This window comes from Pseudocercospora fijiensis (assembly GCF_000340215.1).
Source record: "Pseudocercospora fijiensis CIRAD86 unplaced genomic scaffold MYCFIscaffold_1, whole genome shotgun sequence".
Classification (NCBI taxonomy): domain Eukaryota; kingdom Fungi; phylum Ascomycota; class Dothideomycetes; order Mycosphaerellales; family Mycosphaerellaceae; genus Pseudocercospora; species Pseudocercospora fijiensis.
The window spans coordinates 6,548,641-6,575,985 of record NW_006921532.1 but is presented as its reverse complement, the minus strand read 5'-3'; the positions used below and the strand labels follow the sequence as shown (position 1 = coordinate 6,575,985).

The window sequence follows — 27,345 nt, the reverse complement described above, 5'->3', positions numbered from 1 at the left end:
TCAATCCCGGAACACCAGCATTTTCTTCTTCTTCGTCTCTCCCTGTGATGTCGAGATTGACTGTTGATGATGATAGTCGTCCAAACACATCACACGACTTTTCTTCTCGGCTACAATCGTACAGCCTTGGGTGATTCCCGTGTTTTTCACCCATAACTGGGGCGCTTCATTTTCATGATAGCAATCCCACAGAAGTATGTCGCTCCCGGAGGAGGAGTTTCGGAGGGTCAGAGAGATTTTGTGGAGCGGTTTGTTCATCATCTCTGCCGTTTGTTTGGCTAAGCTGAGCAGGTCGCTCTTGAGAGGGAGCTTGAGTTGCACCCGTTTGTCGGTGGACGGGATGCTTAGCCAGATGTTGCATTCTTGAGGTGCGGAGACGATGCCTTTTGATGCTTTGGCTTTGACCTTTGTCAGCTTGCGCTGTGGTGCCTTTGCGGGTTTGCTTGGCACTTTTGGTTTTTTGGTCGCGAGAGGAGTGTCGCCTGACACTTTTGATGGTGTCGTGGTGGCCACCACGGTTGATTTTTTGGGTGCCACTGGCAGACTGAGCTCCGAATGTGGGCTGGGAGGCGTCAGGGCGATTTTCTCTGCCCTGGTTGAGGCCTTGGCTGCCAGAGGAGTGTCGCTTGACACTTTTGATTGTGTCGTAGTGGCTACCACGGTTGATTTTTTGGGTGCCACTGGCAGATTGAGCTCCTCATGCAGGCTTGGAGGTGTCAGGGCGACTTTTTCTGCCCTGATTGCGGCCTTGGCTTCCATAAGCAAGTGAGATTGCTTAGATTGGCGCACGGGAGTTTCAAAGATGTTGTTGAAAACTCCGCAAGGCTTTTGTAGGCGTCGAATTGCCGGAGGACTGCTGGGTCGCTCTCGAGGCTGATTGTTCTCGCGCTGTGGTGTTGTGGGAGTGCTCTGTGAACCGTCTAGCCGCACATAATGCGGCCCGGGTGTCACAGGCGAGTTTAGAAAGAGCACTGGCTGCCTCTGATGGCGAGGACATGCCGTAGGCGTGCTGTATGGCAGCCTTGCTCGGTTGCGTCGGCGCAGAGGCGCCATAGGGACTTCGTATGCGAGTCTTGATGACTCCTGATTGTTTGGAGTATTCATGGTCGGAGAATGTGATTCACGACCTTGGAAGTAGACGGACTGGTGAGATGGCGAAAGCGCACTTGCTCACTCGTCGACGTTGTTGTTCTTCACTCGGGATCTTTCGATCAGACAGAGTGGTTTGAACTCGTTGGAGCTCTGATTTTGCCACAGTTGGGTTTTTGCAGCAGATGGATTTTTTTTTGGATGTAGATGGATTTTTCTTTTGATGCAGTTGGATTTGCTGCTCAGTACTGGCGCTTTGGAGTCTGGGATCTTTCGATCAGGTAGACTGGTAGTTCTTGTTTGTAGTGTGGTATGCTTGGTTTGATAGCAGGCTATCGATGCGCAGTTTGTTTGTGGAAGTAGTGAGCAGAATGTTGCATGAGAAAGGAAGAGGAAGAGGACTGGAAGAGCAGCTGCTACTTTACTTACTCGCAGATTTTTGGGTCAGTCACGGACACCTGTAATGATTTTGGATGTACAACGAGCTTCGCAATTGTGCTTACTCGGTTCCCAGAGCTTCGCTGAGGTTCTTAGACGTAAGTACAGCGATGGCCAATGGAGAGGTAAAACATCTCGAGGGCCTGAGGTCTGCCACGTCCTGAACGATTGTGGGCCGGGGAAAGCCTCTTCAAATAATCCAACTTCGTTGCAATGAAAGCCGCATTGCAACAATTGGGCCGTACTCCTGTAGCTGCGTGGCAGACGAGATCTCCGCAGGCTCTTTCCCGCGATGGAAAAGGGTCTAAACCAAGTATTCTGGCGAACGTGATGGTTGTTCGGCCGAAGCGCTGGCTGCCGTCGACGTCGAATGTACAGCGAGAGTGGCATCGGATCGCTTGGATACCTGTTCTCTGGGAAACGTAGTCTTACACAACGCGTCTCGGCTTAAGATGGCCGTAAGGTAGTGGATCGCACGTCTTGTCTCCAGGCATCCCCAAACTGCTCTGGCTGCAATGCTCAAATTAGCAAGATATGGTTAACGGCACTGAGTTTCTACGCTGCACAGCAGATACATGGGCATTCGTAGAGCGGTTCAGCCTTCGTGCCCTTCTGGTTCGATGCTCATGCTCTGGCTCGCGGCCTCCGTCAGGACATGTAGTGTCTCCCGGCAGGCACAATCGTATTCCTAGTATTGCCTGCTATCGTGCTCTTACTGCGTTGCAAGGCCCATTCGATTGTTCGCGTATCGCATTGTGCACGCGGACAGCCCTTCTTTTGCTCTTGTCGCGTTGTGTCGTTTTCGGGGAGATGGTGATCACGGTGCCTTGGGACTCGAGTGCGGACAAGCTATGCCTACAATACCCTACCAAGGGCAATCGATACTCTTTGATGGGTGAACACAGCATCTGCATGCCTGTATCGCATGCGTCAATGAGGAGCCGACCGGAAGTTGGCGTTGGCGTCACCGATAAGTATACGCGAGATACCACGTCTCGCCATTGGCGAGGATGTGTTTCTTAATACAGCAACGCGTCTGCTGCCTTCTTGCGTTAGATTTTTCTTCAACAAGTGGATTCGGCATTCCGCACTCCCCACTGGAAACGTCACTCCTATCGAGCCATAGAAGGTGCCAGTCGAAATGATCGGAGCAGAGGATGCCGTAAAGGTTTGTGCTACCTTCTTTGCCATCTGCTTCACATGCGTGTGCTAGGCCACACTGCCCTTTCTTTGCGCCGTATTTCTGTCAGCATCTCACGTCTCCCCATAAGAGCTTGACTACCGGTATGTAGGGAAAGAGAGGACGTGGGCTTCTCTACGCCTCTAGTGCACCTCATTCGAGCCAAGCTTCGACTCTTGAGAGAAAAAAGAGGGCTGAAGGCTTGAACTCAGTCTCAGGAGTCTTCTAATGAACCCAATTTTGAGATTGAGGACTGATAGCGCGCGCGCAAAAATATGGATTCAGAGAACGAGACCAGAGGCCACAACCGCACCAGGTCAAGATCCGAGGCCATACCAGTGCGCAGAGCTGAAGATCTTTCCCCCCACCCGGAGTCAGAACCAAGCAGAAGAGAGCCGGACCAGCAGTCGAGTAACAACGACCATGCTGGACAAGGTGGGTTCGGTCAACCGCGTCGAGCAGCCACCGTTGCTGCTCGCCGCTTTCGCTCTCCTCAACGCCCCTCAACAGCACTTCAGCCTGAGACATCAAACCATTCCAGCCTAAGACGACGTAGCACTGCTGCATCTAAGAGAAGTCAAGGAGCAGAAGCACGGTCTAGCACTGCAGCTGGAAGGTCTAAATTGCAAACACTTGCTGGGCCTGAGATAACTCCGCAAGTCGAGGCAACCTATCAGCCTTATGTGAATCCAGGTGAGATATGTGGCATTGATGCGAGCACGTAGATGGAAGCCGATACTGATTGGGTCGATAGGCTACGCTGAGCTCAACCCAGAATATGAGCAACCGGCCAATGCCAAACCAGTATGGAGTTTGGCAAAGCCATTGCCTCGTGTAGTCCGACCTGGGATGGTGCCGACGAGTAGCGAGATTTTTCAGAGTAGACAACACCCACAATTGCCAGGAGGGAATACTCAGAAGCTTGGGATTGAAGCCGATCCCAATGATCTCGAAGCAGGTAGGATTCAGCCAGCTATCAATCCAGCCAAGGTATCAGCGCAGCTGAAAGATTCAAGGGCTCAAAGGGAAGAAAACTTCTTGTCGAGCCAGATCGGAAGGAGAGGCACGGTCACAGGTAGGCTTTCTACGAGGCCTACGCGAGCGTCTTCGACCGCTTCTCAAACGGCAGGACGCGGGAGAGCCACCAGCAGAGCGAGTCAGTACCAAGTGAGCTTTGGAGAGCCAGAAAAGAGTCATACACAACAAGGTCAAGATGGAAAGGCGGGCGAAGAAGTTCCTCTTGTGTCGCCTGGGATGGAGAGAACTCCGTCCGCGCCAGACGAGCTCGGTGCGACACCCTTGGAAGCAATACCAGAACGACATGAGCCTCCAACACGGCCAGCATCTTTGGCAGAAGGAGAAGACGATGATGCTTCGCAAGCAACACTACACGAGGATGAAGAGCCAGACTTATGGGTGGATATGGATCCCATCAAGCCCATCGACAATCCGCCCTTGGTTGCCGAAGTGCATAACAATCATACCTGGTGGTCGATTGTGAGAACACAGCACCGAGAGTTCTTGGCAGAATTCCTTGCAACATTCGTTCAGCTGACCACCGGCTTCTGCGCCGATACTCAAACCACGCTCAACAATAATGGAAACCCCAACAGCACAGCATGGGCGTGGGGCTTTTCTACCATGATCGGCATTTACATTTCCGGTGGCATTTCAGGAGCACATCTGAACCCTGCCATCACTCTCATGCTATGGTTCTATCGCGGCTTTCCGAAACGCAAGGTCCCCGAGTACGTCTTAGCACAGCTCCTAGCAGCCTTTCTCGCAGCCTTAGTGGCATACGGATTATACTTCGCCGGTATCCAAAACTACATCAATACCAGCAGCACCACAGACCCAGCGAGCGACATCTTGAACGGCTTCGTCACTTCGCGACGCTTCACCTTCATTGACACAGCAACAGCATTCTTCAACGAGTTTCTCGGCATTGCATTTCTAGGCTGCACGATCCTCGCATTAGGTGACGACCAAAACGCACCTCCCGGAGCAGGAATGAATTCTTTGATTATCGGTCTAGTGATCACAGGCCTGAGTCTCTCCTTCGTATACAACACCGGTCTCGCCATGAACCCTACTCGCGATCTCGGGCCACGTCTAGCGATGCTCGCTCTAGGATATGGAAAGGAGCTCTTTACCAATCCCTATTGGTTCTATGGCCCTATCGTGGCGCCCATCCTAGGTGCTTTTGCGGGTGGTGCGCTGTACGATATTGCTATCTTTACTGGAGGTGAGAGTCCGATTAATTATCCTTGGACGAGGACGAAACGGAGTTATAGGAAAGGCAATGCTAAGTGGAAGAGGAGACTTCGTCTTGCTAAGAGAGATCCGATTGAAGACACGCATTGGGTTGGTACGACTCGTTGATATCTCTCTGAATTCTTACATGATAACTTGTAGACCTCGCTATTAGTCGTACAGCTTCAAATCTTCTCGCTGCATCCTCACTGTACAATCTGTCCTGTGTTCCGACATGATCTGCCTTTCGTCATGCCGCCGTACAACTCCAGGTCGACTGATCTTTACCATAGTGCGCCATGCAGCCAGAGGGAAGGGCAGGCAGGAGACATGGAACACGGCGACAGGCCAGAAGATGGTCAGGAGTAAGAGATTGCTGGAAGGGTGGTAGCCATCGACCCACGTATAGCTCAACTTCATCTCACTTCTGACTCCACAAGAAACTAGTTGTGCCTTTAATAATGGCATCCGCTGTCGCCGGACCTCCAACTTCTATGATTTCCCATCCACAACATGGGCTTTATATTGGTATGTCTCACTCGTCATGGCGGCTCTTGTACCTACCTGGTCTTGTTCTCAGATGTGCCACATGTGCCAATGCTCCCACTCCCACTCCTGCTATGACATCTCGTCGATATTCTTTCCCGTACCGACGCAGCATGATGCTCGGTGCCCTCCTTTCACACTTCTCTGCCAGTGTCCTCTCTTTCCCGTGACTTCGACGTCCCCGCTCTGGCTCGCTCTTTCACTCAGCAACATGCAACGCGTTGAGACCTCCACCTATCGCTCAACCCGCATCAACCCAGGTCTCCTTTCGTGATGCAGCCTGCAGCAAGTCATCGGCCGAGAAAACGCCGATTGCCTGGCGCCCTGAACCTGAACCTGAACCTGAACCTTCAGCACCGCAACTTGCCGACATCATCTGCGTCTGCTCCAAGTCACATAACATCTGCCCTCCTTGGCAATGGCCGCATCGTTCTCACGACGTGGGGACAGACACCTGCAGCTAGCGAGATGAGGTGCAGCAATCCAGATGGTGTTCGACTTCACTCTCCGCACTAGTGGGTTCCAAGACCGGCTACGACGGCGCATTCGCGTACGCGGACACGATCTGCATTATTGGCGGAAATCAGGTGCATCCCCCGGATTCTTGACATGCAGTGGCAACGGCAGCGGGCCACATTATCGCGAGTGAAGTACATGTCCCTGTGACCATCTCCAAGGAAAAAGGCTAAAGTCAGCTCGCTACTGAGCACTCTTATACATATATACCAGGGTACTCTTCACAACCATGAAGGTTTCGGTGCGGCTCGCCCAGTGCAAAGATTGATTAGGCTAAGCTAGAGAATCTCTACCAGCACGACGAGACCCGACAATATGGGTAGGAAGCAGAATACTGTTTACAATGTGCTGCTGGCGATGTTTGCGGCCACTGGGTAGTTCTAACACGGCCAATTCAAGATGTAGCAGGAATCTCGCTGATCGTGCAATAGGTCGTTCCTGTTTGGTTACGACAGCGGTGTCATGACCGACGTTATTGCCTCTCCGAACTTCCTGGCATACTTCAACACGGTCAAGACAAGCCCGACAATTGGCGCCATCAATTCGACATTCTCTGGTGGTGCCGTGTTCGGCTCTCTCATGGGAGGCTTGACCATGGACCGATTCGGCAGACGAAGAACCGTTCAGATCGGAGCTCTGATTGCAGCAGTCGGTGCCATTCTCCAATGTGCTGCTGTCAATCTCGGCATGATCCTTGTCGGTCGTATTATTGCAGGATGGGCAGTCGGTCTGATGTCCATGTCGATACCTGTCTATCAAGCTGAATGCGCACATCCTAAGATGCGAGGACTTATTGTTGGCCTCACACAGCAGATGATTGGAGTGGGCTTCATCGTGTCGACATGGATCGGCTATGGCTGCCATCACGCTCCAGACAGCAGCAGTTTCCAGTGGCGCTTCCCGCTTGCGTTCCAAATCGCCCCTGCTTTGCTTCTTCTCGTCGGTTTCTTCTGGTTGCCAGAAAGTCCGAGATGTGAGCTCAGTCCCCAACAAACACTCAACTTCAAGACTAATGAAACTCAGGGCTCATCGAAAACGACCGCGACGAAGAAGGCCTCGCGATCCTCCACAAACTCCACTTCGACGGCACAAACGAAGCATGGCTACACTACGAATACAACGAAATCCGCGCCACCATTTCCGCCGAAAAAGCCATCACAGCATCCGGCTGGCGCATCATGTTCCAAGTCCCCCAATGGCGCACCCGCCTCTTACACGGCACCCTCGTCCAAGTCTTCACCCAATTCTCAGGAATCAACGCAATCGGCTACTACCAAACCATAATGTACGAAGCCCTGGGCATAACCGGCGGCCGCGCAATCCTCGTAGCAGGAATCTACAACTGCGTGGGACCCATCGCAAACGCGATTTTCATCTTCTTCATCCTCGACCGCGTCGGGCGAAAACGACCTTTAATTTTCGGAGCCATAGGGATCACAATCGCTCTAATTTGCGAAGCAGCCTTAAATTCCCAAAACCCGAACGGAGACCGCCAAGCCCTCAGCATCGCCGGCGTCTTCTTCCTCTTCCTCGTCTCCATCATCTTCTCCCTCTCCTTCGGCCCCATCTCCTGGGTCTACATGTCCGAAATCATGCCCATGCAAATCCGCGGTCGAGGGAATGCTTTCGCGACAGGGATTGGGAATTGGTTGATGTCGACCTTCATCACTCAAGTCAGTCCCGTAGCGTTGGGGAGTATTGGTTGGAAGTTTTATTTCTTGTTCGTGGCGTTCAATCTTGTGGTTACGATCCCGGTGATTTGGGTTTTCTTTCAGGAGACGAATGGGTTGAGTTTGGAGGAGATCGATATTTTGTTTGGGGAGAGGGCGTTGGGGACGCTGCCGAGGGAGATCGGGGAGGGGGATGTGGAGGATGCGGTTAGGAGACGGGGGAGTGTGGGTGTGGATGATAAGGAGAAGGAGGTGGAGGTTTTGCAGAGGGATGTTGTTGAGGGGGAGAAGAGGCGAGAGTTGTTCAAAGATTAGCCACAAAATTTACTTGGTCTCATCGTCATCTGGTAGTGCTTTGCTTCAATTTCCATATGATCGACCACATATCATAAAGATCATTCTTCGGGCGATGCGAAGAAAAAAGCCCTTGCCTTTGAGAAAGAAGAACAGCAACAACGACATCCCTTCACCATCCCTATTCATAAGCACGACATCAATGTTCACCCATGTTCCAGAGAAGAGACGGAAAGACAGAACGATTCTTCAAATTTTTTAATTCCTTGCTCTCGCAAAGGCAGTGGTCATATCACATCTCTAGCTGTAGTCGTGAGGTAAAACAATGCAAGAACCCTCAAACTTTGAATCATCACATGCCGCCGCGCCCTTCGCATTCCGAAGTTCTCTTGAATTATTACATCCTCGCAACTGGCGCCCCAGATTTCCATTCTCATTCTGTACACACACACGCAAAAGCTTTTCGAGAAAAAAAAAATCTATCATCTTCCCTGCGTCCTTCCACGCCGGAAATAATCATAACTCGTATCCTCATCCCCAGAATGGTAACCAGGTGTATCACCGGGAACATTTCCATATCTGACCGGACCGTATCCACCTGGCGTACCAGTCTGCATCAGAGGATGTTCTCCAGGACTGCTTTGGCCCATACCAGCGGCGCTGCCGAAAAGGCGCTCCCGGGATTCTGGGCGACTCATGTTTGATCGTCCCATTCCCATGGGTGATTCGCCTCGCATGGCTGGGGTTTGGTGGTAGCCTGCAGGCATCGTGTAGCCACCTTCGGCGACTCGTGTTGTAGAGGAATCCCGAGAGTTGGGATCTCGGGATTGGCTGCGGCTGCGGCTTTGGACCCAAGGTTGAGATATGCTGCGGCTGTGACCGTGGCCGACACCGTTCATGTCTGATTCCCAGGTGCCTGTTCTTGTGAATCCGGTCATGACGCTGCTTGGTGTACCAGGTCGAATGATGTCGCCGTCGCGACCGTATAGCTCACCTTCTCCGCCTGCTTCGTCGCGGAACTCGGGTCGGTTCTTGTAGTGCTCGAAGTCCATCTGGTTCTCGTTGACCACCTCCCAGCCCATTGGGCCAGAAGCTGAAACTTTCGTTTTGCCAGGGTTCGCGTGATCCATACTGTCCATGTAGACATCCTTGTAGCCTGCAATGGTGGCGGTATCCGCCTCCTGTGACGTGCGGCCGGTATAGATCTGCTTAAGCAGGTGCTGTGACTTTGACGACACCATCGGCGTGATCAAGGGCTTGTACAGCACCGGGTGGCCAAATCGAATAGCGATCTTGTCGCCCTTGCGCTTCTTGCCATCCGTGACTCCAGCATGATACTCTGAATCGCGCATCGCCTTGCCAGTTTGATAGTAGTGAATGTAATCGTCGAAAGTCTTCTTACAGTACACTTTGAATCCAATGATGAGGAACGGAAGTGGTGCCAGACATCCAAGCATTGACCAGTTTACTTCGGAGAAAGTGTTGGCCTGCGCGGCAATGATCAAGGCGACAATCAAGTTGCCGAAAAATGTCAAAAATAAGATCCGGTTGTATACTGAGCGCCAAAACATGCCTCCAGATTCGTATTTCGTGATGAAGACGTACATGATGAGGTACTTCTTCATAAATGAATCCATCCAGAAGTAAAATGCGGTAACAGGCAGCACCAGAGGCTGAATGGTAGCGAATGTGACTGCCACGGTAGAGTAGAATACGAAGTAGTTGTAATATCCAGCATAATCGAATCCTTGAGGTGCCGAGAGCTCAATAAGTCTTCGTGGTGTCGGTGAGAGAAATCTACGCGAGAATGAGCCCCAGATCAGAGTCCAAAGTTGGCTCAGATCGACCGCAGCGCCCAGATTTCGCTGCAACATCCAGCAGATCCAGTATGGAGAAACGGTACAGAGACCGACCATGACCTGATGAAATGGTTGGCTGTCGGCAAAGGGCTTGCCTCCAACAAGATCAGCTACCCAAGACCAGACGGAGGAGAACAGCGAAAAGACAATCAGGTTGTTGAACATGAAGAAGCTGTAGAGATTGCGAAACACGTGTCGTTCTCTGCTGCTCTTCGTGATGTCTCCAGCCTTGATACAGAGTTTGCGGAAGATGGCTGGCAGGTAGAAGTAGAATGCCATAGTGATGGCTGGCGCTGCAACACCCTGAACGATGGCCCACCAAGTGCGGTTCCGCTGCAGATTTTGCTGGAATGCAGGCCAAAGCTTTCCGATATTGTTCAGATTCGAGAGGAAGACGGCGATCATGATGTTTGGAACGACCCAGAGAAGCGTCAAGACCGTAATCCACATGCCGTTGACGAAATCTGCTCGCTTTCTCTGCTTGCGTAGCATGTTGAGGTTCTTCCATATGAGCGCATTTGGCTTCGGAGCGAGATGGATGAATGCGCCTTGTGGCTTCTTGTCGCGCGCCGCATATGCAACACTGTGTGCAGTGGGTATAGATTCGTAAGACGCAAATCCGAAAGACATGGCATTGCGCTTGTCAACTGATTGCCGTACTTCCTTTATTTCCAGCTCCAGCTCCTTGATGCGTGAAGTCAGGTATTCGATGGCGTCCACCTTCTGGCCTTTCGAGTAGCTGCCGTATGACTTGTCCTTCTTGTGCGGCTTGCAGGTGGGCCTAGTCGCTGGCAAGCGATCAGGATTCTTGAGATATTTTGCAAGATGCTCTTCCAGCTCGCGAACACATGCCTCGTGGTCCTCAACCAGATCTGGCAGGTCTTTGACGTTGCGAGCAATTGAAGTCTTGGGCATATCGTGTGTTGCTTTCACCTCATCTGTTATCCTTGCTATTCCCTCGTCTGATCGAAGCTCTTTAGGGATGTCAGTAAGCAGCAAAGTCCTCGAAGACAGACTGCGCTGGTACTCCTCGCTGTCGAAGTATTGCCTGCGCAGCTTGGCGACTGCACGATAGTTTCTCCACAAAAAGTAGCAGATGACAATATCGAACAGCCATGCCACAACCACATATGCCCAGAAGCCCGGACTGCCGTACATGTACTGCGGCATCATGCGGTAGAAGAAGCCAACGCCGTTGGCATACTCCTGCTGGGCGGAATATTTCAAGTTGACGGGAATGATAATTCCGCAACCCAACACGGCCATAATGGAGAAAATATTCCTCAACATACGGCAAACCCGCATGAAGACCGCCGCGTCCAAGCCAACTCTTTCCACGAGGTCCTGCTCCCTCGTCTTCATGATCGGAGGCACCCATCCGAAAAGGCCCTTGTTAACGGGCGGCGGCGCATGTTTCGAATCGGCGTACTTCGCTCGTGTGGCATAAACAACGTTATTGTAGGGTCGTAGGAAACAGAAAAGCAATGCCAGCGCTCCGGCAAGCACCATAGAAGTAATGAGACCAGCGAGAGTGGACTCCCCGGCAAGCTATGAAACATGGGCGTTAGCCTAGAACTGCGTATGATGATAATGCCTTGCCCCAGGTGGTTGCAAAGCTTACCGCCGAAGCAAAAGGATCCTTGAGGGAGTCCAGAAAGGCATCAGTTGTATCGCGCGGCGCCATTGGGATCGCCATGATGCCGATCCAAGTGTGCAATCAGCGTTCTATGGCGGTCGCGAGAGAAGTTGGCCAAATGGTGGAAGCAGAAGTGGAAGTCGTTTCTTTGTTCTGTCGAATCTCGCCTCGCCACGCAATGCAAATGCGAAAACAGAAAAATGCAAATGCCGCGGTCTCAATGCTTCTCGTAACGACTGTACTGTTGCCCGATAATACCAGAAGAAGATGGAAAAAGAGAATAGATGCGCAAGAATACGATGGTTCCAAGTCTCGCTCAGACAGGTGTGTCGCGTGGAGAACCCTGATGACTGATGCGTCAATAATATAACAACTCAACAAAAGTTGGGGCCCCTTTAGGCTTAGTGCGGCTCAAAACGACCGAAAAGCCGACTCTAATTGGTCGGCGGCGAGGAACTTTAAAATTTCTCGATTCTCGCGCGGTCCGGAAGGCGTAGGAGTCGCAGGATCGACTATAACGCTCCGGCGCCGCGATAGTAGTGTTTCCGAGGCCGTCTCCGTCGTTTACGCCTAATCCGGCGGCGTTTTTTACTCGAGGCGGTATCGTTCGCGCCTAATCCGGCGGTATTTACTCGGAGCGGTAGGCTCGAAAGGCTTATCCTACGCGTTCCGGATAGTACTACTCGCTATAGGCGTTTTATAGGGTACTTATAGTAGGCGTTAGATAAGGTACTCGCTATAAATAGTTCGAATCCTATTTAACTATAGGCGTTTTAGATAGTATTTGCTATAAGCGTTTCGGATAGGACTACTCGCTATAGCTATCTCGGATAGTTACCGCTATAAGCGTTTCGAATATTACTACTCGCTATAAGCGTTTTTAGTAGTATTTACTATAAGCGTTTCGGATTAGACTTGCTATAAGTATTCTAAATAGCACTTACTATAGGTATTTTAGATAGTACTACTTGCTATAAGCGTTCTTAATAGTACTTGCTATTTGCGTTCTGAATTAGACTTACTATACGCGTTCCGGATAAGACTTAGTATAAGCGTTTTAGATTAGAATTGCTATATAGTGCGTTCTAAATGAAACTTAGTATAGGCGTTATAGACAGTAGTACTAACTATTAGCGCTCCGGATTAGAGTTATTAGACTTACTATACGCGTTCTAAATAGTACTTAGTATTATAAGCGTTCTGAATTAGACCTGTTATAGGCGTTATAGATAATAGTTAGCTTATCCTACGCGTTCCGGATAGTACTACTCGCTATAGATATTCTATAGAGTACTCGCTATAGGCGTTATATAGGGTACTCGCTATAGATAGTTCGAATGCTGTTTAACTATAGGCGTTTTAGATAGTACTTACTATAAGCGTTCCGGATAGTGCTGCTCGCTATAGTCTTAGCCTATAGGCCTTCCGGATAGTGCTTAATATAAGTATTTAGTTTCGGATTAGACTTAGACTTAATTTATATATTCCGGATAAGACTTTCTATAAGCGTTTTAGATTAGACTTAGTATACGCGTTCCGGTTTATATAGGACTAACTATACTAAGCGTTTAAAATAAGGCTTGTCCTACCGACTCCTACGCGTTCCGTATAGCACTACTCGCTACAGGTGTTCTACAGAGTGCTCGCTATAGGCGTTTTATAAGGTACTCGTAGCAGGCGTTACACAGGGTGTCCGCTAAAAGTAGTTCTAATGCTATTTACTATAGCCTATAGGCGTTTTAGATAGTATTTGCTACAGGCGTTCCGGATAGTGCTACTTGCTATAGATATCTCGGATAGTTACCGCTATAAGCGTTTCGAATAATACTACTCGCTATAAGCGTTTTTAGTAGCATTTACTATAGGCGTTTCAGATATAACTTGCTATAAGTATTCTAAATAGTACTTACTACAGGTATTTTAGAAAGTACTACTTGCTATAGGCGTTCTTAGTAGTACTTACTATTAGCGTTCTATATTAGACTTACTATACGCGTTTCGGATAGTACTTACTATACGCGTTTCGGATAAGACTTAGTATAGGCGATCCGTATTAGAGTTACTATATAGCGCGTTCTAAATAAAACTTAGTATAGGCGTTATAGATAGTAGTACTAACTGTTAGCGCTCCGGATTAGACTTACTATACGCGTTCCGAATAGTACTTAGTATTATAAGCGTTCCAAATTAGAATTCCTATAGTTGTTTTCGATTAAAGTTGCTATAAGCGTTTTGAATTAGACTTACTATACGCCTTGTAGGCAGTACTTGCTATAAGTGTTCCGACTCGGAAAGAACTACTTACTATAGATATTTCGAATAGTACTCGCTATAGGTATTCCGGATAGCAATTACTATTGGCGCATTCCGGCTCGCTATAGGCGTTTTTTAGGGCACTCGTAGTAGGCGTTATATAGGGTACTTGCTATAAATAGTTCGAATACTATTTAGCTATAGGCGTTTTAGATAGTATTTGCTATAAGCGTTCCGGATAGTACTACTCGCTTTAGGCCTTCCGGGTAGTACCTAATATAAGTATTTAGTTTCGGATTACACTTAGACTTACTATATATATTCCGGATAAGACTTTCTATAAGCGTTTTAAATTAGACTTGCTATACGCGTTCCGGCCTATATAGGACTAACTATACTAAGCGTTTAAAATAAGGCTTATCCTACGCGTTCCGGATAGTACTACTCGCTATAGGTATTCTATAGAGTACTCGCTATAGGCGTTTTATAAGGTACTCGTAGTAGGCGTTATATAGGGTACTTAGCGCTCGCTATAAGCAGTTCGAATACCGATAAGCGTTTCGGATTAGACTTGCTATACGCGTTCCGGTTTATATAGAACTAACTATACTAAGCGTTTAAAATAAGGCTTGTTCTACGCGTTCCGGATAGTACTACTCGCTATAGATATCTTAGATAGTTACCGCTATAGGCGTTTCGAATATTACTACTCGCTATAGGCGTTTTTAGTAGTATTTACTATAAGCGTTTCGGATATAACTTGCTATAAGTATTCTAAATAGTACTTACTATAGGTATTTTAGAAAGTACTACTTACTATAAGCGTTCGTAATAGTACTTACTATTACCGTTCCGAATTAGACCTACTATACGCGTTCCGGATAGTACTTACTATACGCGTTCCGGATAGTACTTACTATACGCGTTCCGGATAAGACTTAGTATAAGCGTTTCGGATTAGAATTACTATATAGCGCCTTCTAAATAAAACTTAGTATAGGCGTTATAGATAGTAGTACTAACTATTAGCGCTCCGGATTAGACTTACTATACGCGTTCCGAATAGTACTTAGTATTATAAGCGTTCTAAATAAGAATCCCTATAAGTGTTTTAGATTAAAATTACTATAGGCGTTTTAGATTAGACTTAGTATCCGCCTTATAGGTAGTACTTACTATACGCCTTATAGGTAGTACTTACTATAAGCGTTCTAACTCGGAAAGAACTACTTACTATAGATATTTCGAATAGTACTCGCTATAGGTATTCCGGATAGTAATTACTATAGGCATATTCCGGAAGTAGTTACTATAGATATTTAAGACTATCTTGCTATAAGCGTTCCTAATAGTGCTCGCTATAAGCGTTTCTAAATAGTGCTTTCTAATATCTATAACGCGTTCCGGATTAATATTACTTTTTAGTATTATCTAAAATATAATAACTTAACAAAAGTTGGGGCCCCTTTAGGCTTAGTGCGGCTTAAAATGGGCCAACCGCGGCCTCTAATTAGTAGACGCGAGGAACGTTAATACCTCTACGATCCGGAAGGGCGTAGACGTCGCAGTATATACCGCGACGAGCTATAACTTCGATAGTAGTCTCGAAAAGGGCGTCTTCGTCGTATATACCTTATCCGGCAGTGTTTGCTCGCGGCGGTATTGCGCGGAGTCTATATTATAACGCGTTGCCGCCGCGATAGTAGTATTCCGGAAGGGTATATCTAACTTTTAGGCCTAATCCGGCGGTATTTGCTTGCGGCGGTATTACGCGGTTACGCTATCTCTAATATAATAATAACTTAACAAACCGTAGGTCTACTTTAGGCTTAGTACGGCTTAAAACGATCTAAAAGCCGCCTCTAATTAGCTATATCCGAGGAACGTTAAAACTCCTTAGTTCGCGACCGGTTCGGAGGACATAGTAGTCGTAGTATGTATCGTAAGGCTTCGCCGCTATAATAGTAGTATTTCCGATACTATATATATCTTTTACGCCCGATCCGGTAGTATTTACTCGAGGCTATATAGTCGTTTACGCCTAATCCGGGGATATTTACTCGAGGCGGTATACTATTTACTATAAGCGTTTCGGATATAACTTGCTGTAAGTATTCTAAATAGTGCTTACTATTAGTATTTTAGATAGTACTACTTGCTATAAGCGTTCTTAATAGTACTTACTATTAGCGTTCCGAGTTAGACTTACTATACGCGTTCCGGATAAGACTTAGTACATACTTGCTATAAGCGTTCTTAATAGTACTTACTATTAGCGTTCCGAATTAGACTTACTATACGCGTTTCGGATAAGACTTAGTATAAGCGTTTCGGATTAGAATTACTATATAGCGCGTTCTAAATAAAAATTAGTATAGGCTATAAATAGTAGTACGCTATAGGCGTTTTATAGGGTCCTATACGTTCCGGATAGTACTACTCGCTATAGATATTCTATAGAGTGCTTACTATAGGCGTTTTATAAGATACTCGTAGTAGAGGTTATATAGGTTACTCGCTATAGGTAGTTCGAATATAGGCGTTTTCGATAGTATTTACTATAAGCGTTCCGGATAGTACTACTCGCTATAGATATTCTATAGGGTACTCGCTATAGGCGTTTAATAGGGTACTCGTAGGAGGCGTTATATAAGGTACTTGCTATAAATAGTGCGAATACTATTTAACTATAGGCGTTTTAGATAGTATTTACTATAAGCGTTCCGGATAGTACTACTCGCTATAAGCCTTCCGGATAGTGCTTAATAAAAGCATTTAGTTTCGGATTAGACTTAGACTTACTTTATATATTCCGGATAAGAGTTTCTATAAGCGTTTTAGATTAGAATTACTATATAGCGCGTTCTAAATAAAACTTAGTATAGGCGTTGTAGACAGCAGTACGCTATAGATATTCTATAGAGTACTCGCTATAGGCGTTTTATAGGGTAATTGCTATAAACAGTTCGAATACTATTTACTATAGGCACTTTAGATAGTATTTACTATAAGCGTTCCGGACAGTACTACTCGCTATAAGCCTTCCGGAATCCGGATAGTACTTAATATAAGTATCCAGTTCCGGATTACACTTAGACTTGCTTTATATATTTAAGATAAGACTTTCTATAAGCGTTTTAGATTAGACTTACTATAAGCGTTCTGGATAGTACTATTTGCTATAGATATCTCGGATAGTTACCGCTATAAGCGTTTCAAATATTGCTACTCGCTATAAGCATTTTTAGTAGTATCTACTATAAGCGTTTCGGATACAACTTGCTATAAGTATTCTAAATAGTACTTACTATAGGTATTTTAGATAGTACTACTTGCTATAAGCCTAAGCGTTCTTAATAGTACTTACTATTAGCGTTCTAAATTAGACTTACTATACGCGTTCCGGATAGTACTTACTATACGCGTTTTAGATAGGACTTAGTATAAGCATTTCGGATTAGAATTGCTATATAGCGCGTTCTAAAGCGTTCCGGATAGTACTACTCGCTATAGATATCTCGGATAGTAACCGCTATAAGCGTTTCGAATACTACTACTCGCTATAACCGTTTTTAGTAGTATTTACTATAAGCGTTTCGGATATAACTTGCTATAAGTACTCTAAATAGTACTTACTATAGGTATTTTAGATAGTAGTACGCTATAGATATTCTATAGAGTACTCGCTATAGGCGTTTTATAGGGTACTCGTAGTAGGCGCTATACAGGGTACTCGCTATAAATAGTTCGTAGTAGTTAATATAAGTATTTAGTTTTAGATTAGACTTAGACTTACTTTATATATTCCGGATAAGATTTTCTATAAGCGTTTTGGATTAGACTTAGTATACGCGTTCCGGTTTATATAGGACTAACTATACTAAGCGTTTAAAATAAGGCTTATCCTACGCGTTCCGGATAGTACTACTCGCTATATATATTCTATAGAGTACTCGCTATAGGCATTTTATAGGGTACTCGTAGTAGGCGTTATATAGGGTACTCGCTATAAACGTTTTTAGTAGTATTTACTATAACCGTTTCGGATATAACTTGCTATAAGTATTCTAAATAGTACTTACTGTAGGTATTTTAGATAGTACTACTTACTATAAGCGTTCTTAATAGTACTTACTATTAGCGTTCCGAATTAGACTTTCTATACGCGTTCCGGATAGTACTTACTATACGCGTTCCGGATAGTACTTACTATACGCGTTCCGGATAGGACTTAGTATATACGTTTCGGATTAGAATTACTATATAGCGTGTTCTAAATAAAACTTAGTATAAGCGTTATAGATAGTAGTACTAACTATTAGCGCTCCCGATTAGAGTTACTATACGCGTTCTAAATAGTACTTAGTATTATAAGTATTCTAAATTAGAATTCCTATAAGTATTTTAGATTAAAATTACTTTAGGCGTTTTAGATTAGACTTACTATACGCCTTATAGATAGTACTTACTATAAGCGTTCCTACTTAGAAAGAACTATATACTATAGATATTTCGAATAGTACTCGCTATAGGTATTCCGGATAGTAATTACTATAGGCGTATTCCGGAAGTAGTTACTTTAGATATTTTAGACTATCTTACTATAAGCGTTTCTAATAGTAATCTAGCTTACCCTACCCCGCTCGTCGCCTTAGCCTTTACTTATAGCTCTTCGGCCTTTACTTGTAGCTCTTCGAGCTACATAAACACTAGTCAATAATATAACAACTCAACAAAAGTTGGGGCCCCTTTAGGCTTAGTGCGGCTCAAAACGACCGAAAAGCCGACTCTAATTAGTCGGCGGCGAGGAACTTCAAAATTTCTCGATTCTCGCGCGGTCCGGAAGGCGTAGGAGTCGCAGGATCGACTATAACGCTCCGGCGCCGCGATAGCAGTGTTTCCGAGGCCGTCTCCGTCGTTTACGCCTAATCCGGCGGCGTTTTTTGCTCGAGGCGGTATCGTTCGCGCCTAATCCGGCGGTATTTGCTCGGAGCGGTAGGCTCGAAAGGCTTATCCTACGCGTTCCGGATAGTACTACTCGCTATAGGCGTTTTATAGGGTACTTATAGTAGGCGTTAGATAAGGTACTCGCTATAAATAGTTCGAATCCTATTTAACTATAGGCGTTTTAGATAGTATTTGCTATAAGCGTTTCGGATAGGACTACTCGCTATAGCTATCTCGGACAGTTACCGCTATAAGCGTTTCGAATATTACTACTCGCTATAAGCGTTTTTAGTAGTATTTACTATAAGCGTTTCGGATTAGACTTGCTATAAGTATTCTAAATAGCACTTACTATAGGTATTTTAGACAGTACTACTTGCTATAAGCGTTCTTAATAGTACTTGCTATTTGCGTTCTGAATTAGACTTACTATACGCGTTCCGGATAAGACTTAGTATAAGCGTTTTAGATTAGAATTGCTATATAGTGCGTTCTAAATGAAACTTAGTATAGGCGTTATAGACAGTAGTACTAACTGTTAGCGCTCCGGATTAGAGTTATTAGACTTACTATACGCGTTCTAAATAGTACTTAGTATTATAAGCGTTCTGAATTAGACCTGTTATAGGCGTTATAGATAATAGTTAGCTTATCCTACGCGTTCCGGATAGTACTACTCGCTATAGATATTCTATAGAGTACTCGCTATAGGCGTTATATAGGGTACTCGCTATAGATAGTTCGAATGCTGTTTAACTATAGGCGTTTTAGATAGTACTTACTATAAGCGTTCCGGATAGTGCTGCTCGCTATAGTCTTAGCCTATAGGCCTTCCGGATAGTGCTTAATATAAGTATTTAGTTTCGGATTAGACTTAGACTTAATTTATACATTCCGGATAAGACTTTCTATAAGCGTTTTAGATTAGACTTAGTATACGCGTTCCGGTTTATATAGGACTAACTATACTAAGCGTTTAAAATAAGGCTTGTCCTACCGACTCCTACGCGTTCCGTACAGCACTACTCGCTACAGGTGTTCTACAGAGTGCTCGCTATAGGCGTTTTATAAGGTACTCGTAGCAGGCGTTATACAGGGTGTCCGCTAAAAGTAGTTCTAATGCTATTTACTATAGCCTATAGGCGTTTTAGATAGTATTTGCTACAGGCGTTCCGGATAGTGCTACTCGCTATAGATATCTCGGATAGTTACCGCTATAAGCGTTTCGAATAATACTACTCGCTATAAGCGTTTTTAGTAGCATTTACTATAGGCGTTTCAGATATAACTTGCTATAAGTATTCTAAATAGTACTTACTACAGGTATTTTAGAAAGTACTACTTGCTATAGGCGTTCTTAGTAGTACTTACTATTAGCGTTCTATATTAGACTTACTATACGCGTTTCGGATAGTACTTACTATACGCGTTTCGGATAAGACTTAGTATAGGCGATCCGTATTAGAGTTACTATATAGCGCGTTCTAAATAAAACTTAGTATAGGCGTTATAGATAGTAGTACTAACTGTTAGCGCTCCGGATTAGACTTACTATACGCGTTCCGAATAGTACTTAGTATTATAAGCGTTCCAAATTAGAATTCCTACAGTTGTTTTCGATTAAAGTTGCTATAAGCGTTTTGAATTAGACTTACTATACGCCTTGTAGGCAGTACTTGCTATAAGTGTTCCGACTCGGAAAGAACTACTTACTATAGATATTTCGAATAGTACTCGCTATAGGTATTCCGGATAGCAATTACTATTAGCGCATTCCGGCTCGCTATAGGCGTTTTTTAGGGCACTCGTAGTAGGCGTTATATAGGGTACTTGCTATAAATAGTTCGAATACTATTTAGCTATAGGCGTTTTAGATAGTATTTGCTATAAGCGTTCCGGATAGTACTACTCGCTTTAGGCCTTCCGGGTAGTACCTAATATAAGTATTTAGTTTCGGATTACACTTAGACTTACTATATATATTCCGGATAAGACTTTCTATAAGCGTTTTAAATTAGACTTGCTATACGCGTTCCGGCCTATATAGGACTAACTATACTAAGCGTTTAAAATAAGGCTTATCCTACGCGTTCCGGATAGTACTACTCGCTATAGGTATTCTATAGAGTACTCGCTATAGGCGTTTTATAAGGTACTCGTAGTAGGCGTTATATAGGGTACTTAGCGCTCGCTATAAGCAGTTCGAATACCGATAAGCGTTTCGGATTAGACTTGCTATACGCGTTCCGGTTTATATAGAACTAACTATACTAAGCGTTTAAAATAAGGCTTGTTCTACGCGTTCCGGATAGTACTACTCGCTATAGATATCTTAGATAGTTACCGCTATAGGCGTTTCGAATATTACTACTCGCTATAGGCGTTTTTAGTAGTATTTACTATAAGCGTTTCGGATATAACTTGCTATAAGTATTCTAAATAGTACTTACTATAGGTATTTTAGAAAGTACTACTTACTATAAGCGTTCGTAATAGTACTTACTATTACCGTTCCGAATTAGACCTACTATACGCGTTCCGGATAGTACTTACTATACGCGTTCCGGATAGTACTTACTATACGCGTTCCGGATAAGACTTAGTATAAGCGTTTCGGATTAGAATTACTATATAGCGCCTTCTAAATAAAACTTAGTATAGGCGTTATAGATAGTAGTACTAACTATTAGCGCTCCGGATTAGACTTACTATACGCGTTCCGAATAGTACTTAGTATTATAAGCGTTCTAAATAAGAATCCCTATAAGTGTTTTAGATTAAAATTACTATAGGCGTTTTAGATTAGACTTAGTATCCGCCTTATAGGTAGTACTTACTATACGCCTTATAGGTAGTACTTACTATAAGCGTTCTAACTCGGAAAGAACTACTTACTATAGATATTTCGAATAGTACTCGCTATAGGTATTCCGGATAGTAATTACTATAGGCATATTCCGGAAGTAGTTACTATAGATATTTGAGACTATCTTGCTATAAGCGTTCCTAATAGTGCTCGCTATAAGCGTTTCTAAATAGTGCTTTCTAATATCTATAACGCGTTCCGGATTAATATTACTTTTTAGTATTATCTAAAATATAATAACTTAACAAAAGTTGGGGCCCCTTTAGGCTTAGTGCGGCTTAAAATGGGCCAACCGCGGCCTCTAATTAGTAGACGCGAGGAACGTTAATACCTCTACGATCCGGAAGGGCGTAGACGTCGCAGTATATACCGCGACGAGCTATAACTTCGATAGTAGTCTCGAAAAGGGCGTCTTCGTCGTATACACCTTATCCGGCAGTGTTTGCTCGCGGCGGTATTGCGCGGAGTCTATATTATAACGCGTTGCCGCCGCGATAGTAGTATTCCGGAAGGGTATATCTAACTTTTAGGCCTAATCCGGCGGTATTTGCTTGCGGCGGTATTACGCGGTTACGCTATCTCTAATATAATAATAACTTAACAAACCGTAGGTCTACTTTAGGCTTAGTACGGCTTAAAACGATCTAAAAGCCGCCTCTAATTAGCTATATCCGAGGAACGTTAAAACTCCTTAGTTCGCGACCGGTTCGGAGGACATAGTAGTCGTAGTATGTATCGTAAGGCTTCGCCGCTATAATAGTAGTATTTCCGATACTATATATATCTTTTACGCCCGATCCGGTAGTATTTACTCGAGGCTATATAGTCGTTTACGCCTAATCCGGGGATATTTACTCGAGGCGGTATACTCGAAAGGCTAAGCGTATCGGATATAGCTTACTATAAGTGTTCTAAATAGTACTTATTATAGGTATTTTAGATAGTACTACTTACTATAAGCGTTCTTAATAGTACTTACTATTAGCGTTCCGAGTTAGACTTACTATACGCGTTCCGGATAAGACTTAGTATAAGCGTTTAGATTAGAATTACTATATAGCGCGTTTTAAATAAAACTTAGTATAAGCGTTATAGATAGTAGTACTAACTATTAGCGCTCCGGATTAGACTTACTATATACGTTCCGAATAGTACTTAGTATTATAAGCGTTCTAAATTAGACTTATTCTTAGTATTATAATAGGGTCCTATACGTTCCGGATAGTACTACTCGCTATAGATATTCTATAGAGTGCTTACTATAGGCGTTTTATAAGATACTCGTAGTAGAGGTTATATAGGTTACTCGCTATAGGTAGTTCGAATATAGGCGTTTTCGATAGTATTTACTATAAGCGTTCCGGATAGTACTACTCGCTATAGATATTCTATAGGGTACTCGCTATAGGCGTTTAATAGGGTACTCGTAGGAGGCGTTATATAAGGTACTTGCTATAAATAGTGCGAATACTATTTAACTATAGGCGTTTTAGATAGTATTTACTATAAGCGTTCCGGATAGTACTACTCGCTATAAGCCTTCCGGATAGTGCTTAATAAAAGCATTTAGTTTCGGATTAGACTTAGACTTACTTTATATATTCCGGATAAGAGTTTCTATAAGCGTTTTAGATTAGAATTACTATATAGCGCGTTCTAAATAAAACTTAGTATAGGCGTTGTAGACAGCAGTACGCTATAGATATTCTATAGAGTACTCGCTATAGGCGTTTTATAGGGTAATTGCTATAAACAGTTCGAATACTATTTACTATAGGCACTTTAGATAGTATTTACTATAAGCGTTCCGGACAGTACTACTCGCTATAAGCCTTCCGGAATCCGGATAGTACTTAATATAAGTATCCAGTTCCGGATTACACTTAGACTTGCTTTATATATTTAAGATAAGACTTTCTATAAGCGTTTTAGATTAGACTTACTATAAGCGTTCTGGATAGTACTATTTGCTATAGATATCTCGGATAGTTACCGCTATAAGCGTTTCAAATATTGCTACTCGCTATAAGCATTTTTAGTAGTATCTACTATAAGCGTTTCGGATACAACTTGCTATAAGTATTCTAAATAGTACTTACTATAGGTATTTTAGATAGTACTACTTGCTATAAGCCTAAGCGTTCTTAATAGTACTTACTATTAGCGTTCTAAATTAGACTTACTATACGCGTTCCGGATAGTACTTACTATACGCGTTTTAGATAGGACTTAGTATAAGCATTTCGGATTAGAATTGCTATATAGCGCGTTCTAAAGCGTTCCGGATAGTACTACTCGCTATAGATATCTCGGATAGTAACCGCTATAAGCGTTTCGAATACTACTACTCGCTATAACCGTTTTTAGTAGTATTTACTATAAGCGTTTCGGATATAACTTGCTATAAGTACTCTAAATAGTACTTACTATAGGTATTTTAGATAGTAGTACGCTATAGATATTCTATAGAGTACTCGCTATAGGCGTTTTATAGGGTACTCGTAGTAGGCGCTATACAGGGTACTCGCTATAAATAGTTCGTAGTAGTTAATATAAGTATTTAGTTTTAGATTAGACTTAGACTTACTTTATATATTCCGGATAAGATTTTCTATAAGCGTTTTGGATTAGACTTAGTATACGCGTTCCGGTTTATATAGGACTAACTATACTAAGCGTTTAAAATAAGGCTTATCCTACGCGTTCCGGATAGTACTACTCGCTATATATATTCTATAGAGTACTCGCTATAGGCATTTTATAGGGTATTCCGGATAAGATTTTCTATAAGCGTTTTGGATTAGACTTAGTATACGCGTTCCGGTTTATATAGGACTAACTATACTAAGCGTTTAAAATAAGGCTTATCCTACGCGTTCCGGATAGTACTACTCGCTATATATATTCTATAGAGTACTCGCTATAGGCATTTTATAGGGTACTCGTAGTAGGCGTTATATAGGGTACTCGCTATAAACGTTTTTAGTAGTATTTACTATAACCGTTTCGGATATAACTTGCTATAAGTATTCTAAATAGTACTTACTGTAGGTATTTTAGATAGTACTACTTACTATAAGCGTTCTTAATAGTACTTACTATTAGCGTTCCGAATTAGACTTTCTATACGCGTTCCGGATAGTACTTACTATACGCGTTCCGGATAGTACTTACTATACGCGTTCCGGATAGGACTTAGTATATACGTTTCGGATTAGAATTACTATATAGCGTGTTCTAAATAAAACTTAGTATAAGCGTTATAGATAGTAGTACTAACTATTAGCGCTCCCGATTAGAGTTACTATACGCGTTCTAAATAGTACTTAGTATTATAAGTATTCTAAATTAGAATTCCTATAAGTATTTTAGATTAAAATTACTTTAGGCGTTTTAGATTAGACTTACTATACGCCTTATAGATAGTACTTACTATAAGCGTTCCTACTTAGAAAGAACTATATACTATAGATATTTCGAATAGTACTCGCTATAGGTATTCTAGATAGTAATTACTATAGGCGTATTCCGGAAGTAGTTACTTTAGATATTTTAGACTATCTTACTATAAGCGTTTCTAATAGTAATCTAGCTTACCCTACCCCGCTCGTCGCCTTAGCCTTTACTTATAGCTCTTCGGCCTTTACTTGTGGCTCTTCGAGCCACATAAACACTAGTCTCACATGCCAAGTGAAATGTCTAGAATGTCTAGTATTCCCAACAGTTGAGAGAAAAAGCTCACTCTCTTTCTTTCTCCACCCACTATCGATACATCAGTACCTGCTTTCCCATCCTGGTCCTGATCCTTCCTCTCTTCCGATACGCAGGTACACCATCATCATCATCAGACAAATCGAGACTTTCGCCTACCCAGGTTTATCAGCGCCCGCGTACATGTAAAACGGTTGACGCGTGGACAGCGGCTACGGCTACGGTACCGCGTTTGAGAGAACCTTCTTCTTGGCCTTCTTTTGCGCTTCTATTCGACGTCAGACCGATACGGAGTCATACCCCCGGAAATTTCCCACATTTTCCAACCGATCGAACGGCAACAAATTTGCCTGGAAGTCCTGATATAAATGTAGCTTTGAGAACGAGAGCCTTGTGATGTCGCTCGATTGGAATAAAATTCGATATAGATGGTATGCGACAAGAATTCTCATTCATGTTCGTCGCAAGTACCGTATGCTGTGGAGCCTGAGCACAGTGCTCGTCTACTTCCTGAGCTGTTTGGCCACGGTACCTGTCCCCGCAGCGCGCAGCGATTCCATTCCCAGCATGCGACAGTGTCTATCTCCCAAATCCAACGCCAAAAACCCAATCGTACACTCATAATTCATCATTCAGTGCAAAAAAGCTCTACGTGACAGATCTGTGGGAGCTCTGTTCTACATATCCTTCTTAGGATCAACCACGCTGTCCTTTTCGCCATAGTTGCCCCAGATCCAATTCGACCAACCAGTACTCCCACGAGAGGGAGGTGGACGGCGTGTCTCCTCATCGGGGCGAGGGCGGTATGCATCCGGATCCGGCATGGGCTCGTATCCTAGATCCTCGAACTCGGATTCCGATCGCGATCGATGCATATAGTCGGTCTCCAAAGCCTGAAGGTACGATTTGCGGCTCGTCGGCGGGCGTGGTGTAGCAGAACGTGGCTGCGATCCGGAAGCCGCAGCATCTGCCGAGTTCATAGCTTCGGTGTCAAAGGCCCGAAGAAGGGTTCTTAGATTCTCGCGTTGCGTATTGACAAAGTCCTCACGCTCTTCGCCTGCCAGATTTGGGGGAATGAGAGTGCCAGAAGCAGCCAGATCGCGAGCTTGCGTGTCTGTCGTATGCGCATCTCCATACGTGGTTTGTTGCAGAGCTTTCCCAATTAGGCCAAAGATATCGCTTGTGCCAGCTGCAGCCAATCCTTGACGCGCGGATGGCATGGCAAAGCGATTGAAAAGTTGCGTGGTGTAGCTCACGTTCCGGCTGGGAGGTGGTGTTGGCGGCCTAGGCTGCATGCCCATGACGTTAACCTTCACATACTCAACAACCTGTTTAGCTGCGTCCAAGCCAGCGGCCTTGGCCTTCGCGTGCGAGTCGCTGATGAAGCGATCAATCTGTCTCTCATGCTCTTCCAAGAATGGGTGGATGTGCTCTCTGTAGATGAAAACGCAGCCCTGTTGGCCGGGCGCAACGAGATAGAGATGCACGCCGAGTCGGATCCAGCTGTAGAATGGGATCCAGGACAGGATGAAGTTGAACTGGTTTTCGACGACGAGGAAGATGGACAGCGTGGTCCAGTACATGAGCCATGGTGAGAGCAGGCCTGGGTCGGAGGTACGGAGGGCTTTGTAGGAGAAGAAGACGGGCAGAAGGACGGAGAAGATGGAGCTGGCGAATGATTAGCTTGAAAATTGGCTGGAGTATTGATGACCTACGTGAGGATGTCCGCGATGAAGCCAAACATTATGTCGGTATTGTAGGTGCAATACCAGGGTGTCGTGTGCTCGATCGCGTGACGATGATAGCGTTGGGGCGAGAGGATTCAGGTCGAACACAGCACAGCACGTCTGGCGCGGGGCTGTCGCGCTGGTATTGTATCGTATCGCGGTCACGCTGGTGTTGACGAGTTGACCAGGTGTCAATTGTTGGACGGACGGCGGTGAATCGCAGGCAACAGCAAGGCTATCAAAACGAAAGGTGTCCCTGCTGAAGCCGTGATTGAGCGTGTCCAAGAAGATCAAGGCGTCGGTCTTGTTCCTGCATCACCTGCCCCGCTCGGCCTTTATGTAAGGCTTCGATGAGACATG

At 44.7% G+C, this 27,345-nt stretch overlaps 7 protein-coding genes across 7 annotated transcripts; 3 read left to right on the top strand and 4 right to left on the bottom strand.

Moving 5' to 3' along the window:
- Window positions 1–1,104, bottom strand: MYCFIDRAFT_80044 (uncharacterized protein; the record flags this gene model as incomplete). The annotated part of the gene is made up of 1 exon (XM_007922345.1): window positions 1–1,104. The coding sequence occupies one exon, from the start codon at window positions 1,102–1,104 to the stop codon at window positions 1–3; it is 1,104 nt and encodes a 367-aa protein (XP_007920536.1).
- Window positions 1,105–3,156: 2,052 nt separating this feature from the next.
- MYCFIDRAFT_108013 (uncharacterized protein) lies at window positions 3,157–5,038 on the top strand (the record flags this gene model as incomplete). The annotated part of the gene is made up of 3 exons (XM_007923417.1): window positions 3,157–3,400; window positions 3,462–3,782; window positions 3,837–5,038. Coding segments are annotated over 3 exons (1,767 nt in total), but the record flags the coding sequence as incomplete, so codon positions are not given.
- A 1,299-nt stretch (window positions 5,039–6,337) lies between these two features.
- Window positions 6,338–8,007, top strand: MYCFIDRAFT_80042 (uncharacterized protein; the record flags this gene model as incomplete). Its single annotated transcript, XM_007922344.1, has 3 exons — window positions 6,338–6,396; window positions 6,454–6,995; window positions 7,046–8,007. 3 exons carry the CDS (start codon window positions 6,338–6,340, stop codon window positions 8,005–8,007), a joined length of 1,563 nt encoding a protein of 520 aa, XP_007920535.1.
- A 223-nt stretch (window positions 8,008–8,230) lies between these two features.
- MYCFIDRAFT_51176 (uncharacterized protein) lies at window positions 8,231–11,806 on the bottom strand. Its single transcript, XM_007921880.1, has 2 exons — window positions 11,467–11,806; window positions 8,231–11,393 (listed from the first exon to the last, which is right to left on the bottom strand). Exons 1-2 carry the CDS (start codon window positions 11,539–11,541, stop codon window positions 8,469–8,471), a joined length of 3,000 nt encoding a protein of 999 aa, XP_007920071.1. The 5' UTR covers window positions 11,542–11,806; the 3' UTR covers window positions 8,231–8,468.
- On the bottom strand, window positions 11,321–11,806 carry MYCFIDRAFT_206083 (uncharacterized protein; the record flags this gene model as incomplete). Its single annotated transcript, XM_007923416.1, has 2 exons — window positions 11,321–11,393; window positions 11,467–11,806. A coding segment is annotated over one exon (244 nt), but the record flags the coding sequence as incomplete, so codon positions are not given.
- Window positions 11,807–15,669: 3,863 nt separating this feature from the next.
- Window positions 15,670–26,962, top strand: MYCFIDRAFT_206082 (uncharacterized protein; the record flags this gene model as incomplete). The annotated part of the gene is made up of 4 exons (XM_007923415.1): window positions 15,670–15,676; window positions 25,225–25,237; window positions 25,277–25,651; window positions 25,687–26,962. The coding sequence occupies 4 exons, from the start codon at window positions 15,670–15,672 to the stop codon at window positions 25,880–25,882; spliced, it is 591 nt and encodes a 196-aa protein (XP_007921606.1). The 3' UTR covers window positions 25,883–26,962.
- Window positions 25,689–27,235, bottom strand: MYCFIDRAFT_209870 (uncharacterized protein). Its single transcript, XM_007923414.1, has 2 exons — window positions 26,974–27,235; window positions 25,689–26,926 (listed from the first exon to the last, which is right to left on the bottom strand). The coding sequence occupies exons 1-2, from the start codon at window positions 27,000–27,002 to the stop codon at window positions 25,936–25,938; spliced, it is 1,020 nt and encodes a 339-aa protein (XP_007921605.1). The 5' UTR covers window positions 27,003–27,235; the 3' UTR covers window positions 25,689–25,935.
- Window positions 27,236–27,345: the final 110 nt, after the last annotated feature.

Coding starts and splice junctions, on each gene's coding strand:
- MYCFIDRAFT_51176 (XM_007921880.1), bottom strand. CDS start 11,541: ATGGCGATCCCAATGGCGCCGCGCGATACAACTGATGCCTTTCTGGAC. Junction 11,394..11,466: donor AGGATCCTTTTGCTTCGGCG/GTAAGCTTTGCA, acceptor CATGTTTCATAG/CTTGCCGGGGAGTCCACTCT.
- MYCFIDRAFT_209870 (XM_007923414.1), bottom strand. CDS start 27,002: ATGTTTGGCTTCATCGCGGACATCCTCAC. Junction 26,927..26,973: donor TTCATCGCGGACATCCTCAC/GTAGGTCATCAA, acceptor ATCATTCGCCAG/CTCCATCTTCTCCGTCCTTC.